At 40.5% G+C, this 12,115-nt stretch overlaps 1 protein-coding gene across 12 annotated transcripts in view; it reads left to right on the top strand.

Moving 5' to 3' along the window:
- Positions 1 to 12,115, top strand: part of UTRN (utrophin) — a 561,026-nt gene that overhangs the window by 40,496 nt on the left and 508,415 nt on the right. Inside the window, exon 1 of one of the 12 annotated variants that reach the window (XM_044924143.2) lies at positions 10,670 to 11,220. The exons of the other annotated variants lie outside the window; for them this stretch is intronic. Within the exon in view, the coding sequence (XP_044780078.2) occupies positions 11,151 to 11,220 (70 nt within the window). The 5' untranslated portion in view covers positions 10,670 to 11,150. Of the gene's footprint in view, positions 1 to 10,669; positions 11,221 to 12,115 lie in introns of those variants that run through there. 12 annotated transcript variants of the gene reach the window in all.

Here is a 12,115-nt window from a genome sequence, read left to right as displayed (position 1 = left end):
GGGCTTGACTGAGCAACTAACACTTCCACTTTATTTAAAGAAAAATTAAAAAATGTTAAATCTGGGGATTAAGTAGAAGGAAAAGAATGATTCTACTAAATTTTAGTGAATCTGGAGAGTTGCTGTGAGGATTAAATGAGTTAAGAGTGGTGAATTCTGTTGGAGGCTCTTGCTTTGCTGTTGTTATTATTATTGTTATTTTCTGCCTTTATTCCCACCCTCCCTTCCCCTCTGCATCCTTGCTCTTGACATTTGGTAGCCTGTGGAGTGAGACAGAGGGCGCCTCTGTTGATCCAGGTTTCCCAGGTCTGGCCAAATGGACTCTGACCCATGTTTCCAGCCACTATGTTGGTTGCCACATGCCTGATGTTCACACAGTGGGACGTTCTGGTTGAATTTTGCAATGTAGGAACAAGGGGAGAGCAAGAGAGTGAGGAAGTGTATTAAGTAAGGTGAGAGGGTGCGTCCTGGAGCAAAGGACAGTTTCTCATAGGTAGGATTACTGAGACAAGAACATTAATCAAAACAAATTAGTGTAAAAACATTCATCAAAACAATTAGTGTAATCTCTTTGTTTTTCAGCCCTTCCTTTCAGTCTGGGTGTGAAACATTAGCATTCAGGTTGATGCTGGACTCACGTAAGCCTCATTTAATACTGGGAACATTCATTAGAGTCAGCTTTTTAGAATCTGTTAAGTACTTTCTCAACTCCAAGGTAGATGGTACTCCGGCTTTATTTACCGTATTCTCCATGGCCTTTTTCTGCTGATGGGGATGAGTAGGAGAAAGTGTTGGTTGAAAGCACTCACATGAGGTTGCTGTGTATGAACAGCCTCATGGGCATAGATGTTTGGAATCAGCTGATAATTTTAAATAATCTCTACCTCATCATATTAAATACATTTGCACACGTTTAGTGGTTGTTGTGAAGTTGCTCAGTTGTGTCCGACTCTTTGCAACCCCACGGACTGTAGCCTGCCAGGCTCCTCCGTCCATGGATTTTCCAGACAAGAATACTGGAGTGGGTTGCTGTTTCCTTCTCCAGAGGATCTTCCCGACCCAGGGATCGAACCTGGGTCTTCCACTTTGTAGGCAGGCGCTTTTCTGAAATGCCGTGTAAAAACGTTTGTTGTATAAGAAGCATTGCAGTAACAAGGAGAGTAGCTTAATGGTTTTTTCATGCTTCCTCTGCCAGCCACTGTTCAACTGTTTTAATATTACTTGTTGACTCAAACATCCACGTATGTATATATACACATGGACACACATACATATGAATTTATTTATTTCTCACAACAACTCTATGAAAGTGGTGCTTTCGTTATTCGCATTTTACAGTGACAAAATCAAGGAACAGGGTGGTTAAGTAACTTACCCAAAGTAGCACAGGTGGTGTGTGGCACAACTGGAATTTAAATCCAAGCAGCTGTGCCGCAGTCCATACCATTACCCTATAGTACTTCTCGGTGCTTAGTATTTAACTCCAAGCAAATAATAATCATAATAAGTCCATCCAGAGTTTTTTTATTACAAGAAAATCTAAAAACGATATATGGTTGACCCTTGGACATTGCTAGTTTGAACTGTTTGAGCGGGGCCACTTACATACATGGCTATTTTCAATAGTAAATACTACAGTGCTACCTGACTGCGAGGTTGATTGAATCCCTACCTAAGGAGGAACTATGGACATGGCAGGGCAGCTATAAAATTATACTTGGATCAACTCTCGCCTTGCTCAGCGGTCAACTGTAATTTAAAAAATGGAACCTGGTTCTGTGGCATGGAACAAAATGGGCCTTTGTTTGGGATTTGGCTATCTCTGTTTAAGTAGAGAGTTTAATTGTCTAGATGTTTCTGTGACCAACATCTTTGTGACTTCCTGAACTGTGTCCTGCATTAGTGAGCACCCAGCAAGTGTGTCCATGGAATTTACTGTCTCTTGTCTGGAAACCTGTATCAACCAATCCCCAGAAGTCTGCGAGTGGCCTTTCTCAGTGCCCTGCAGGTAACTTTGTGGGCCAGGAATTTATTTCAGCCACCAGAAACGTTGTTGTGACTTGTCGTGTAGGGCTTCTGTCTTTCCTTATTAGGTATTGGAAGTTAACGAAACTCAGAAATGATTCCCACACAGAGACCCATTAGGTGAGACTGATATTTCAGTACGCTGAGTGTTGGAGAAAAAGAAAAAGGATTTCATGGACCATTTTATGTCACTGCCTAGAGTGATGCTTGACATTTAGGGACTGGATACTCGTATAATGGATTAATACGTAGAATACATATTAATGTAGGGAGTGTTTGATTTTGATTTTTTAGAAGGTGAATTCTGTTTAGATGTAGAGAGTGGCTTGCCTAGGAACTATTTTGGCTTGCCTAGGAACTCAAGGACTAATTTCCACATTTATGTAGCAAAGACACAAAGAAGGTAATTCTTAGTAATTCTTAAATTTGATGAGATTGGATCAATTATACTTACTTCAGTAGGCCATTAAATTGTCATAACTGCCAGGCAAATTTAAGATTAAATACTATAAATAGTATTTGTAAATATTTTAGTATCTTCATCTTTACTCCTCAAGAGTAATTATTATAATTGATATAACTATTATTGTTTGAATGAGAGCAAAATGATCCTCCCACTCTAATGATATGATAGAAAAGAGCAAAGAAATATATTTTTGAGATCTTCTGTTTTGAATGTTAGAGTTATTAAATATTCCTGGGTCAGAATCTGTGGAGCACAATATTAATACATATTTTGCTTTCAAGTTTGAAGTCACTTAATAGTAATTACCTTAATTTTTAACTTCATCTATCTCAGAAACACATAAAGGTTTAAAGGGAATAAAGGAAAGAACCTATTATTACATTTCTTGTTTTCTGTCATCATTTAGTAACTTTTTGTGATACATTAAAGATATATCACAATGTTGGTAAAATATTTTCTGTGAGCTTCCATGACTTTCAGTGGCTTAATCAGATTGGCTTCTAAATGAAGTGTTTTGGGCAAAGGTTTGCAATTTTATGAATATGCTGAAAATCTTTACTTTCTTAGCTTGAGAAGTTTCTTCTTTCTTTTTGTTGGATTTTATAGGGGAATATTGACATCTAGATGTGAAATTCTTTCTAGTCCAAAAGTAAAGTATTGAGAAATTATGGGAAATGCTTTCTGTGTTTTAAAGCTTACAGTCAGTTCTTTGAGACAGTTAGCATCTGGGTTATAGGAACATCTTACATTGGGTGTTTTTCCTTTCAGTATCCTCGATATGGTTATAGAATTTTTTCTTTAGTAAATATGGCTTTGAATTTCTGTGTTTATTTTAGCATACATTTTTCAGAGATAAAATTCATTTGAATTTATTTAATTTTTGTTAAGGCAATTTAGTATTTTCAGAACATACCAGTCAACCTGCATTGAGGTCCCCAAATAGCAGCTATAATTTGGCTGTATTGAATTACTAAGTGTAAATTTTCATATTTGAAGATAAAAGAAGGAGATGTAATTTTATACTATAACTGTTTGTTGTTGTTCAGTTGCTAAGTCATGTCTGACTCTTTGTGACCCCGTGGACTGTAGCACACCAGGCTTTCCTGTCCTTCACCATCTCCCAGAGTTTGCTCAGACTCGTGTCCATTGAGTTGGTTTGAGTTGGTAATGCCATCCAACCATCTCATCCCCTGTCATCCCCTTCTCCTCCTATAACTGTTAAATCTCGTTATGTATGAAGTCACTGTGTTGTTCTGTAACTATTGAATTCCAGTTCTAAACTGGGCCCAGTGGTGGAGAGAATGAGTAAAGCACAGTTACGTCTAATGTGACAGGTATTACTATGCAAAGTCCGGTTTGACTCTAAAATATTCAGCAGGATCGTTTTTTAGAATTTGAGACTGCAAGAACCAGGTCTTACTTGCCTCCTACTGCCATGAGCAACCCATGCCCAGCTCTGGGGAAGCAGCCTTCCTGAAGATAAACTGAAGAAAGCAGAACGTGTGGTTAAAAGTGAAAGAGTCTGTATGTGCCTATTTTTGCTGTTGCTGCCATAGCACTAGAGTTAGAGCAAAATCCCCAAAAGGAATAAACTTACGTGGCCAAAGGAACGTGGAGACAAGGTAGCTGTGTGTGGTTGAGCAAAATGATGGTAGAGTGGTGGGGACTGCCCAGGGGGCCAGGGCAGGGTGTTGGCAGGCAGAGGTGGCCTGATGCACCTTCCAGACTTGGCAGGCGTCTGGCTTAGAGTCACCGGTACTGTCTGAGGTAGGGTCAGGGGAAGCGGAGGGACTTTGGGGCTAAAAACGGTAAACAGTATACTTTGTCTCTCAGGTCTTTCCCCCTTCATCCCCTCCCGCACAGGAGAACAGAGATTTATACATTTCACGGAGGATGGTGAGGTTCCAGTTTGACATCAGGAACATGAAGGGACATCAGAATTCTTGAAGCTATCCCAGCCCAAATCAGAGAATGCTTTTTTTGGGAGTATAGTATGAAAGTGTAAAAGTGTTAATCACTCAGTTGTGTCCAGATCTTTGCGACCCCATGGACTGTAGCCTGCCAGGCTCCTCTGTCCATGGAATTCCCCAGGCAAGAATACTGGAGTGGGTTGCCATTCTCTTCTCCAGGGGATCTTCCCCATCCAGGGATTGAACCTGGGTCTCCTGCATTGCAGACAGATTCTTTACCATTGGAGCCACTAAGGAAGCCCTTGGAGTACAGTGAAGTCACAGCATGGAATTGGATGACCTACTTTGAGCCCAGGATTTGGCAGGTGACACCCAAGCTCAAAGAACTTGGGCGGTTGACTGCCTTGTTTTGAAATGTGGGAGGATGCCAGAAGTCAGATGTTGGAGGGAAGCCTCTGTCATTACAGCCACACCCGAACAACAGGAAAAAGGAATTTAGGGGAAACAGAGAAAAATGATACCTGATATTATATATATCAGAGATTTGGGAAAATAATTGCGTCTTTGAAACAAGAAAATGCTATAAAAATCAGATTCAGAGAATAAGAGATCTTGGAAATTGAAAGTATGACATTAGAAATTGGGAGAGTGAATTTAAGTTATATGGAAACTCTGTAAATCATGTCTGACAGTCAGAAAATAGTAGTGTAAGCATAGTATTTTTTTTTAAATGAATGTTTTATTTAATTTTTAATCTGAATCAGACCTTTTCAACATTATTTTTTATTTAATATTGATTTATTCATTTGGCTGCATCAGGTCTTATTTGTGGCATGCGGGATCTTTTTGGTTGTGGCGTGTGGGATCTAGTTCCCTGATCAGGGATTGAACCTGGGCCCCCTGATTAGGAGTCTGGAGTCTTAGTGGTTGGACCACCAGGGAAGTCCCAAGCACAGTATTTAGAAATGGGTAAATGAATGTCAGAATAAATAGATAACAGATGAAAGGGGGCAGCCTCATGGAAGTAAAACTGAAGCAGGACTACTGCATTTTGTTGCAGTCTTATTTGATTTAAAAAAACTATATGCATGTATTACCTTGGTAAAAATGGAGAAACTTGTAATGAGAGATTTACTTCAGAAGTCATTTTGTTGAAAAAAATTATTGACAGGATAGGAAATGTGGCACAATATTACTTCTTGGCAATCCTGGAAGTAGTATGGTCCCCTAAATTATTTTAGTCGCTGTCTTTTTCCAGCACCCAATTTCTTGCCAAGTTAGGTATGGCTATCCTACCATTTTCTATACCTTCCGCCAGGCTTGGCAAGCTTTGTGGCTTTTGAAATCCTTTATTGTGCGTGTGAACTGCAAAGATGCAGATTATTTTGAGACAGGCTTCTCCTCACGTTACCACCACGAACTTTCCATATTGCCAGTGATGGTGGGAAGATTTTCTGTTAGACATTTCACAAGTTGCGGTTGTAATGGAATACAAATGTGAGGAATGGAACATTTTAAATGAACAGTGAGAGCCTGCAGATCTTCCAGCCGAAGCGGACTCTTTCCAGCATTTCCGGACTTAGAAACCATTTTTTAGAGTTAAACGGCTTCCTTCAGCGCTTCATTTGATAACTGAATGGCTGTTGTGAAAACATGGACCTCCACAGAACGTCAGAGCTGGAAGATGCTTTGAGGGGCCATCTAGTCCACATCTGTTGCCTGATGATTGTTGAAATTCATTCAAGGACCCAGGAAATGACTTTCCCTGGGTTACACAGTGGCCCCAGACACAATATTCTTTCTGCTTCTCTGGGTTGCCTGGACTGCAGGAAAATGTCTTGCTCAGTTTCCTTCAAATCTCATTCTGTTCTTGATGGTTGTCTATGGATTTGTGTCTGAAAATAGACAGCTTTCCAGGAAATATTTGTATGTTTAAGGGTGGGGTCTGTGGACTTCTTGAAGGATTCTAAGTTTATATTTACTGTGCTGTGTGTGTTAGTCACTCAGTTGTGTCCGACTCCTTGCCACCCCATGGACTGTAGCCCGCCAGGCTCCTTTGTCCATGGGAGTTTCCAGACAAGAATACTGGAGTGGGTTGCCGTTCCCTTTCCAGGGGATCTTTCTGACCCAGGGATTGAACCTAGGTCTCCTGCATTGCAGGCCGATTCTTTTACTGTCTGAGCCACCAGGGAAGCCCAGGGGTTTTGTTAATTTTCTGAAAGAAATGTGACATACACCTGTGGATTAAAACAGTCAGATCTTGGGCTTGAAGTCTTCAGTTTTAGCACAAACAGAGATAGGGTGAGAGAGAGGGGAAACAAAAGGAGGGGGAAGAGAGTAGAGGTGTGAACACCAGTTCTTTCTTGTTATTTTCTTTTTGGTTTATGTGAAAGAAAAGCTGTGGTATTAAGTCTTCGAGAGCAGTTTTTACAATGTGGCAGAGACCTGCTTGCTGCCATCAAGATTTGTGCAAAATTGGATGTTTGTACCTTCTCTGAACTTTTTCCCTCTGATCCAGCCCCTAAATGTTGTTCACTGGCCTTCTAACTCCATCTAGGCTTGGCATCTCCTGGGGCTCCTTTTTTATTGGAGTGTTGTGGGTATTAATGGTTGGCTGATTAAAGGAACTCACAGCAAGGGTGTTAATGATTACTCTTTACTTCTCCTGGAGAGTATGTGCCTATTCTCACAGAGCTGTTCCAGAAGCAAGATGGGTAAACCTCAGTTATTGCTATGGAAGCTCCTGGTAGCAATTAGAATGTGGTATGTTTTGTAATCCTGAAACGTGAAAGTGAAAGTTGCTCAGTTGTGTCTGACTCTTTGTGATCCCATGGGCCTATTGCAGGCAGATTCTTTACCAGCTGAGCCACAAGGGAAGCCCAAGAATACTGGAGAAGGTAGCCTATCCCTTCTCCAGTGGATCTTCCTGACCCAGGAGTCGAACCAGGGTCTCCTGGATTGCAGATGGATTCTTTACCAACTGAGCTATCAGGGAAGCCTTTGTAATCTTACCTGCCTAGTATCTGTGCTTTGCAAACCCCAGGGGCTTAGTGACCCAAAAATGAGTCTTTCTGGAAAAAATCTGGAGAAGTTTCATCATTATCAAGAATATGTTTAAAAAAAGGTGCTAACATCACTAATTATCAGGGAAATGCAAATCAGAACCACAATGAGATATCATCTCACACCTGTTGGAATGACCGTTGTCAAAAAAAAACAAATAGTAAGTGTTGGCAATAATGTGGGGCAACGGGAACCCTTCTGCACTGTCGGTGGGAATGCAAATTGGTATAGCCACTATGGAAAACAGTATAGAAGGTCCTCAAAAAATTAAAAATAGACCTACAATGTGATCTAGCGATTCCACTTCTGGGTATATATCCAAAGGAAATGAAATCTCTGTCTCCAAGAGGTATCTGTACTCCCATGTTTTTTGTATTATTTTTGATAATAGCCAAGACACAGAAACAACTAAATGTCTACTGACACACAAAGAAGATGTAAATACACACACACACACACACACACACACACAAAATCCTGCCACTTGTCACAACATGGGTAAACCTTGAAGGCATTATTCTAAGTGAAATAAGTCATACAAAGGGGGACAAGTGTTGCATGATCTCACTTATATGTGGAATCTAAAAAAAAAAGAAAAAAACCCCACCTGAACTCATAGATACAGAGAACAGATTGGTGATTACAGGGACAGGGTGTTGGGGAAGGGATAGATGGGTAAAGTTGTTTAAAAGCTACAAAAATAAATTCTAGTGATTTAATGTACAGTGGAGTGACTACAGTTAGCAATACTATATTCCATATTTGAAAGTTAGTAAGAGAGTAAATCTTAAAATTCTCATCACAAGAAAAAGAATTGTAACTATGTGTGGTGATGGATGTTAACTGATTTTCTTATTGTGGTAATCATTTTGTAGTACATGCATATATCAATTATTTGTGCTGTGCACTTAAAACTAATATTATATGTCAGCTATATATCACAAAAATAGTATGTTGAAGATATCAGTTGAATTGTACAGTAACTACTAAAACCTGTGAATGTCCTTTGAGAATTCCTTCTTTAAAAACTGTGTGTGTGCTTTGTCACTTCAGTCCTGTCTGACTTTTTGTGACTCCATGGACTATAACTCTCCAGGCTCCTCTGTCCATGGGATTCTCCAGGCAAAAATATTGGAGTGGGTTGCCATTTCTTCCTCCAGGGGATCTTCCAGACTGAGGGATCGAACCCGTATCTCTTATGTCTCCTGCATTGACAGGCAGGTTCTTTACCACTAGTACCACCTGTTTAAAAGTTATTTTATACTAAAACTATTGAAATACATATTTTTATTTATCATAAAAAATAACTTCTTGGTTTAATAATTCTGCTAATTTTAAATTGTCTTTCTTTTGGAAATGTTTTATTCATTTCCCCAGTGAGTAAATATATGTTCAACCCATTGAAAACAGAATATAAGTGTTTCCTGGGAATTCCCCAGTAGTCAGTCCAGTGGTTAAGACTCCATGCTTTCACTACCAAGGGTGAGGTTCAATCGCTACTTGAGGAATTATTTTGCAAGCTGTGTGGTGTGGCCAAAACCAAAACCAAACAAAAAAAAAAGAAGCATTTCTCAGTATATCAAATGTTTAAATCTTTTGATAATGATAGAGATTAGGGTTTTTATTATTTATCATCACATCCTTTCCTGTTTTACCTCTGGACTCCTTTGGCAGTTAGGTGAATCAAGGCAGATGTTTTTAAATGCATATAGAATAAAATATGTGGCATTACAAAGAAAAACAATTCATATTGAAATTCAGTTACAAAATGCTGAACAAACCTGTGATAGAGTAATTTTTTTTTTATATTAATGCATTGGAATGACAAGTTCCAACAGTGGATTCAGTAAGTTTTATTCTAGTCTAGTCTGGTCTGTTCTGAAGTGATTATGAGCCAAATGACTTTTAGCTATAATGTGGTGGGAAAATGGCTGTGATTTTTGTTGGTGATCCTGCCAAAGATACTCCTAAGAGTGTGTTTTGTGATCTAACTTCTTAGTAGGAGATGCAAATTTCTGTTACAAGTGGGTTGAAGAGTCTAGGGCCACACCACCCTGAACGCGCCTGATCTCGTCTGATCTTGAAAGCAAAGCAGGGTTGGGCCTGGTTAGTACTTGGATGGAAGAAGTGGGTGAGGATATCTCATTTTTTTTTCCCCCTGTCCGAGTTCAGGGACCCTTGGTGTTGTAATCACCTTGGATGATGGTGATTATTTAAGATGAACATCTGTTTCCTTAGAGCTTTGGCAGTGACAGCAATATGTCATGAAAAGTATTTTTTTAACTTAATTTTTATTGGAGTATAGTCGATTTACAATGTTTCTGCTGTGCAGCAAAGTGAATCAGTTATATGTATATGCATGTCTACTCCTTTTTCAATTCTTTTCCCAAAAGTCATTACAGAGTATTGAATAGAGTTCCCTGGGCTATACAGTAGGTCCTATTTCATATATAGTAGTGTGTATATGTTAATCCAAGTCTCCCAATTTATCTCCCCCCCCCACGGTTCTCCTTGGTAACATAAGTTTGGTTTCTACATCTGTGACTCTTTTTCTGTTTTGTAAGAAAGTTCATTTGTACCATTTTTTTAGATTCCACCTATAAGCTGTATCATATGATATTCATGTTGAGTATTTTTACAGGGACAACAGTTTGAATGGGAATAACTCTTTGCTGAGTGCCCCCTAGGCTGGACACTGTACTGGCCATGGTCAACAAAATGATGAACCGATGAACACACATAGTGATGTGCCCAGCCTTTGCAGTGTGTAGACTAGGAAAAGAAGCAGACACCAAGCTGCAGAATATACGGAGTAGTGTGATTGCCTAGGGCATAGGAATGTCCTGCAATGCTGTGATAGTGGGTCACGAGGGGGCTTCACTGGACCTGGGAGGGCTCTAGTGGTGGGAAGGCCTCCTTAAGGAAGCCACATTTAAGTTGATGCCAGGGTGTTGTCTGAGGGTGGAACTTGGCCCATGGAAAACCTGAATGAGGGCAGTGATTGGGAATGAAGTGAGCTGAGACTGTGTGGTGAGCTTGGCAAAAAGATGCAGTTTGTATTTCACTCGGTAATGTTTTTACTTCTGGTTGAAGAGGCCGGGTTTACCTTTTAGCTTGATGGCATGTATTATTTAGTGTATTAATGGCTCGACCTCTAAAAGCTTTAGAAATTCGTTTGGAGTATATAGGTTGAAAAATTGATTATAAAATTTATGAGAACCAGCTTTCTTGAGAGAGCTGGACCCTTAACATTTTTTATCATTTAATTCCTAAACGTTATTCTTCACCCATGTTTTCATTTGGCACAAATGTAAGAAAAGCCTAAAGAGAATTGAGGAGGCGCTACGCTCTTTCGTGTTTGTAAAGATACACACCTTCCTTACCTGGCTAGTCCTGGGCAAATAAGTGTTGTTCACTCTTCTGGGTTTTAAGGCAACAGGCTCCACAGCCTGGCAGAGGCTCAGACGGAGCAGAAGGGGATTGGGCTGAGCACAGGGCAGGAATGCAACCATTCTGGTCAGGCCAGTTGGGGAGGGACTCTTCTCCCCACAATTCCCACACTGTTTGGCCCTCATTTAAAATTTGACTCCAGCAAGGCACACTCTCCAGCCGAGGGGTACACACATCTTTGTGACTTCAGGAAACATGCACAGTTGGCTTGTGAACCTTAACTACTTTTGGAGGACATGCTGAGCCATCAGGAAATGGAAGTGACCTCCGCTTCTGCACATGGGGACGATGGAGGGTCACAGGCAGGTAAGGAGCTTACAATGGCCCTTAAACTTTTGTGCATTGCTTGTAGAAAGGAAACCTCGGCAGGACTCATTAAGCCAAGAATTAGTGTAAAAATGACTGAGTAACAGATTCTAAATCATTTTGTCCCGTGGGTGACCTTGGCATTTTTTGACCACCATTTTCTTGTAAAATATTATGAAAGAAGTTAGTTTACAGTATTTTGGAAACAGGATTTGCTCTGCTTGCTAGTGCTGTAGACCTTCCAGGGCAGAACAGAACCGCTCAGCCCTTGAGCCTAATGCCAAACCTGGCACTTTACGTATGCTTGTTGATGTGGATGGACTGGAGTCTGTATCTAATGACACTCTGAAAATTATCCATCATTTGTCTGTGATGCCAGGAGATTTGTCCCAAAGTGTTTGTTGTATGGAAATCATAAAGGGATAGAAATCTCCACCCCCCTCCATCCCCAGACTATAAATGGGTTAATCAGCTAAAACCGTGGCGTGGTGCTATTCCAAAGCTCCAAGGCTGAGTAATGAATTGGCATGAGCGGCCATCCTGTGTTCGCTTCATTTGGCCATTCCTCTCTCGATTTGTTCGCTGACTCACTCTTCATTTATTGCATGTCTGCTGGTGCCGAATTCCATGATAGACTGTTGAGAAACAGAGACAAATAAAGCAAGACCTGTGCTTAGTGGCTTTTGAAGAATGACTCAGGGCCAGTTGCTAAGGGGTGTAATAGTGGCGAGTACTAGGGGTGGTGGGACCATGGACTAGGAGGGATTCATTTCTGGAGTTTGACTCTTCTTTGGAGAGTCAGGGGATGTTTTCCAGAGGAGGCATCTGCGAGATGGCAGAGGAGAGTGAGGAAGACAGGGATTCCAGGCTGAAGGGAAAGTGTGTGTCAGGGCAT

The sequence above is a fragment of the Bubalus bubalis genome, chromosome 10 (assembly GCF_019923935.1).
Source record: "Bubalus bubalis isolate 160015118507 breed Murrah chromosome 10, NDDB_SH_1, whole genome shotgun sequence".
In the NCBI taxonomy this organism is placed as follows: Eukaryota; Metazoa; Chordata; class Mammalia; order Artiodactyla; family Bovidae; genus Bubalus; species Bubalus bubalis.
The sequence above is the reverse complement of the archived record's forward strand: the minus strand, read 5'-3'. Positions and strand labels throughout refer to the sequence as shown.